Here is a 5,656-nt window from a genome sequence, read left to right as displayed (position 1 = left end):
GGAAATGATAGGTCATAGAACATGATAGGTCATAGAACGTGATAGCCAAATTCCTTAACCATACAGGCTCCGTCATCGGATTTAAAAATTCGTCGAAAGTATATCGAATGACATTTTTAATGAAAGAGCATTAAATTTTAAGAACACCTATATAATTTCTATAATTTATCGATGTATGGTTTTTGAGATGAAAGATTTTGAATGAATTAGAAGAATAAAATAATTTATGGATGAGAGAGAAAAATGAGTGGTTGAAATTTGAGGAGAGTGAGAAAAATGAGTTATTGATATTTCTTCTAATAATATTATGAATAAGTGACATGTGTATTTTGGGTTTTCAACTATTTAAAGTTGAAAAAATTAAGGGAATAAATACTTTATAAAGTAGAGATTAATGAACTCATTATTTGTTATAAATTGTTGAGTAGTTTCTTGTTATAAGAAAACATTAATTATCAGCTTTATGCAATTGCCCTAATCTAAAATGTTATAAAATGACAGTTCATTTCAATTTATGCCTTATTAACCACTGTTCGATGTGATTTAACCACAGTTCGATGTGATTAACCTTTTTTCATATTGACCGTGACACCAATTGGCAAGAAGCTAATAATGAATCATTTATCTTTTCCATTAAATTTTATGAAAAAATAGTTAAAAAATTAAATATCAACTACAGTTGGTACACTAATGGTTTATTGAATTTGTTGTTAAAGATGAATTATTATGAAGCAAAAAGGTGTCCAATAAACCTTCAAATATTCAAAAAGGTGAAAGCACGATATCAGGGTCAACTTAACATTGTAAAAGGGGAAAATTTTGAATGAAACTTTAATTATAACAAACGTGTTGGTCAACAAAAATACTCCATTCTATCATTTTGAAACCTAACTTTTGAGTGTCAATTTAAAGCAAATTCTCATATTATGGTGGGACATTGAATAATTGATATCCAATTGTGCTTATTTTATGCGGCTATGTTATTTATCGTTTCCCATCATTAGCCCATGAGGAAATCATGTGGTTTTCGCACTTACAATGTTAACCTACAAAAAGATAGTCGAGTTAAATGCGAATTTTGTACTTGTGGAGTTTCCTTTGAAATTCTCATTTTTTATTCTTTAATTTAAACGTGTGAATTGTATTAATATTCAAAAAAATATGTACAATAAACCAAAAAACTCGATCACTACCAAGTCCATACTAAACCAAAACAAACAGATCATCTACCAACAAACCAACATTCACCATCTATACTACATACTAACTCAGCCTACAAAAGGAAAATAAAACGGAAACCCAAATCAGAAATACAAACCAGATACAACCCAAGTATGTTAGAAGAGGACCAAGTAGTTTCATCTTGCACAACTCACTATTCCAATTCGCGCACATACTTGAAATTGTATCAAAAAACAGCTCCTTCATACCCTTAAACAGCCACAAAACTGTAATTAGCCCATTTCATCCTCCACATCTCACCAATTCTAATCACATTTTTGGTATTTCGGATTCTGATAGACAGAAGCTTGACTCTAACATTTTTCTTAATCAAATTACACACAGCTTCCTCAGTCCTTTCCTTCCTTTGAAAGATTCTATTGTTCCTTTCTTGCCACACATAGTAAACTGCAGCAGCAAATAAAAGTTTATTTACCACATTGCCAATATTATTCTGCCCTTTAAAACTGCTTATCACCTGCAGTAATTCCTGAATTGAATTCTCATCTCCCAATCTCCAACTAACTGTCCTAAGATTAGACCAGATTTGTTGAGTAAATTTGCACTCAAAGAATAAATGCTCATGACTTTCTTTTCCATCCTTGCAAAAACCACACTGCACATTTCCATTTTGATTCCATTTTGCAATTCTGTCCAATGTCATTAGTTTCCCTTACACTGCAAGGCATAAGATAAAGGCATGCCTTGGATTAAAATGCTTAAACCATATAACATCATTCAAAGCAACTTTTGGCCAATTACTCCTTATATCATGCCAGGCCTGTTTAGTAGTAAAATCCACTTGCAGTTGATTACTAGTAACCCAAACCAGCTTATCTTTCTTATCCACCTGCAGATTAGGCACTACAATATTTTTTAACACATTAAAATTTTCCTCCCACCCTTCAGGCCACATCCAATTACCATTACTAATCATACTGTAGACTCTTGTGTCCACATCAAGTCTGGCATCATAAAGCATTCTTTTTGTAATGAAGTTGTTCAGTGGACCTTCTGGACATCATTTGTCATACCACATGGAAATACTCTTTCCATCACCAATTTTGTACCAAACATTCTGTTTGATCAAATCTCTAATGTACAACATGGTTTTCCAACCCCAACTATCATACTTATCTTGCCGTTGTAGTGTATAAGTTTGTAAAAATTGTCATCGGACTCATCGATACTACAAAAATCTGAATGGGCCAAAAACCATAAATTGGAGTATTGGATGAACTCTAGATAAAAAGAGTCTTAATATGACAAAAATAGTTTGAGAGATCTTAAATCTGACACATGTATAATATTTCATGTACATCTTAATGCACATTTATAATACCATGGTACATTTTTATTATACACAAATGCATGCATGGACATATAAACACCACAAATTTATCTTCCTTCTAAAAAACTACAAATGAGTATCTTACAACATGACATTTGGGTCAAACCATTAACCATTTCTTTCATGTTTTTATAAAGAGTAATAAATGATGATGGTTTGATAAGTGGGTCTAAAAGAATGATGTGATGGATGAATGAATGAAATGGGCGTGATGAGGGCATAGATGTATGATGGATACCAAATGATGAAGTACAAGCCATACTCCTATTACACATATGTTAAAATTTTTCTTGGTAAGAATGGGGTAACGTTTTCCAAAGCCCCCAAACCCAATAGTTCGATATCAATATAGAATAGATTCCTGAAGAGGCAACAATTTTACTCAAGATCCTCGTTTCGCCGTTTCCTAAACCCGGACTCTAAAGAGGACCAAACCGACATTAGCCATGTGTTTAAGGTTGCAGAGTGTAATATAACTTAAATCAAGATCCTGATTTCCCCAACCCGAACTCTCAAAAGGACTCAACCAACATTTGTCACACGCCTCTAAGGTTGAAAAGTATAATATAATTTAACTTGGAATCCGGATCTTCAAAAGGTCTAGAAAAGGCGACAACTATAGTTTGGAAATTTTGGATCTTCGATTAAAGGCTACAATCCGAGTTTGATAACTTCACATCTACCACTGCTTCTACAAATGTATTTTGTTGACTACCGGATTGTTTAAAGCCTTTTGTAAATAAAAACTCCATTCTCACAACAATAAAAATGGTTTTTGCTAGGTGCTCAATATATCGTGTCTCAATTTTTAGAGTTAATTACTGAAATAATACCTAACGTTTGCGCCAAATTACTGGTTTCATACCTTTCCTTTCGAAATTACGCTAATCATACCCAACGTATACAAATCTCCACTCGGACCATACTGGAGGCTAACGCCGTCATCTGGCCGTTAAAACCTCCCCCACGTGACTTGCACGTGAGGGGTAAATATGTAATATCGCGTTTGCTAATTACTGAAATGGTACCTAACGTTTGCATGATATTGCTGGTTTCATACCTATATTAATCTTAATTACTTAAATGGTACATAATGTTTAGTTATTAATTTTTTTATACTTTTTTAATTTGTTTTATTTTTCTTTTATAAAAATTCTCCAAAACTTGTTATAACTTAATGAAAATAGTTAAAATGCACCTATAATCCACTAAAAAATAATATCAAATAGTTATTTCATAACAAAATATAAGTTTTAAACTTCACGAATAACCAAAAATAGTAATAAAGTATCATAAAAATAATTTTTAAAAAAAAATAAAATTTTCTTTTTTAAAAATTTCGGAAATACCGCAATGGTAGTACCATAAATATCCAGGAATACCAGAAATGTCAGGGTATTTAAAACATTGCTTTAAGCTTCGTGTCGCAATAAATACTGACTTGTATTTCTGGTATTACCATTGCGGTATTTCCGGAATTTTTTCAAAAAAAAAAAATTTCCTGGCAATTTTTTTAAAAATCTTTTTATGATACTTTATTGCTATTTTTGGTTATTCGTGAACTTTAAAACTTATATTTTGTTATGAAATAGCTATTTGGTATTATTTTTGAGTGGATTATAAGTGTATTCTGACTATTTTCATTAAATTGTAACAAGTTTTGGAGAATTTTTATAAAAGAAAAATAAAACAAATTAAAAATAATAAATAAATAAATAAATTAATAACTAAACATTAGGTACCATTTAAGTAATTAAGAAACATAGAGGTATGAAACCAGCAATATCGTGCAAACGTTAGGTACCATTTCAGTAATTAGGAAACGCGATATTACATATTTACCCCTCACGTGCAAGTCACGTGGGGGAGGTTTTAACGGCCAGCTGACGGCGTTAGCCTCCAGTATGGTCCTAGTGGAGATTTGTATACGTTGGGTATGATCAGCGTAATTTTGAAAGGAAATGTATGAAACCAGTAATATGACGCAAACTTAAAACGACACGACTCGATAACGCAAAAGTTTTTTTTTTTTATGTCCCCACTGCGCCGCAGTGAGGTCGAGTACTCCCACTGCGCCGCAGTGGAAATTCTCGGACCAAAACTAGAAGAACCTCCACTGCGCCGCAGTGGGCTAGGCACGCTCCCACTGCGCCGCAGTGGGAAGAAGAGAGAGATTTGGGCAGTGGGATTCCACTGCGCCGCAGTGGGCTCGGCACGCTCCCACTGCGCCGCAGTGGCCCATTTACCCAGCAACATCAAATTTTTGCCCACAACAAGACTTACCAAAACCTTTGAACCACAACCAAAATTATAAGGAAGTTACGTTTCAGAATTGAAAGTAAGAGAGTTAACCCGAAAACATTCATATTCGCCGAATTAGTTTGATCCATGATCGACCACGCAACTATATGGGTCGATTACCCATTTGACATGCTACAACCAAACCAACTATCCTTATCAACTCCAAAAGACAAGAACATGACCAATTACAAAACATATCAAAAATATGGCCAATAACAACCAAAATGTACCATGAGCCAATGTCAAGGGGACAACTAGGTTTCTAACCAAATCATGCTATTCTTCCGAGAATAGCCAAGATACCTTCCAACCAATCCCTAGCAACTTCGTTCTCTATTCTTCGAGTCAAGCAAACCTAGTTCCTTCTTCCGGAACCACCTAAAATCAAAAGGGTAAACATCTGAAAGGTAAGCGAATGCTTAGTGAATATGCTTGCATAATATCATATAAACGAAGGAGGGCAATGCTCAAGGGACTGTTGCATATGGACTATGACACCGTCGTGTCATATCCATAATACTCACCCTTGGGCTAGGCATTACATGGATCCATATAAGCAAATGATTAGCATCACAATTAAAACAATAACAGATGCTCCGCATGAGCCTATGGCCACCAATTAGGCCTGTAATCAAACTCAACCATAAACATGGGACTTAACGCCAAATCAATTACCACCATGGACTCACTCAACATGAATGGTAATTGACCCGACGAATATACAATTTATGCAAGTATACTCACCTCCTTCGCCACACAACAAATAATCAAGATAACCGCAAA

At 34.1% G+C, this 5,656-nt stretch overlaps 1 protein-coding gene across 1 annotated transcript; it reads right to left on the bottom strand.

Moving 5' to 3' along the window:
• Nucleotides 1-1,432: 1,432 nt before the first annotated feature.
• On the bottom strand, nt 1,433-1,885 carry LOC122601732. The gene has a single exon (XM_043774472.1). It carries the CDS (start codon nt 1,883-1,885, stop codon nt 1,433-1,435), a length of 453 nt encoding a protein of 150 aa, XP_043630407.1.
• Nucleotides 1,886-5,656: the final 3,771 nt, after the last annotated feature.

This window comes from Erigeron canadensis, chromosome 5 (assembly GCF_010389155.1).
Source record: "Erigeron canadensis isolate Cc75 chromosome 5, C_canadensis_v1, whole genome shotgun sequence".
Classification (NCBI taxonomy): domain Eukaryota; kingdom Viridiplantae; phylum Streptophyta; class Magnoliopsida; order Asterales; family Asteraceae; genus Erigeron; species Erigeron canadensis.
The sequence above is the reverse complement of the archived record's forward strand: the minus strand, read 5'-3'. Positions and strand labels throughout refer to the sequence as shown.

What these genes read in the sequence shown, in the direction of transcription:
- LOC122601732 (XM_043774472.1), bottom strand. Translation starts at nt 1,885, where the DNA reads ATGACATTGGACAGAATTGCAAAATGGAATCAAAATGGAAATGTGCAG.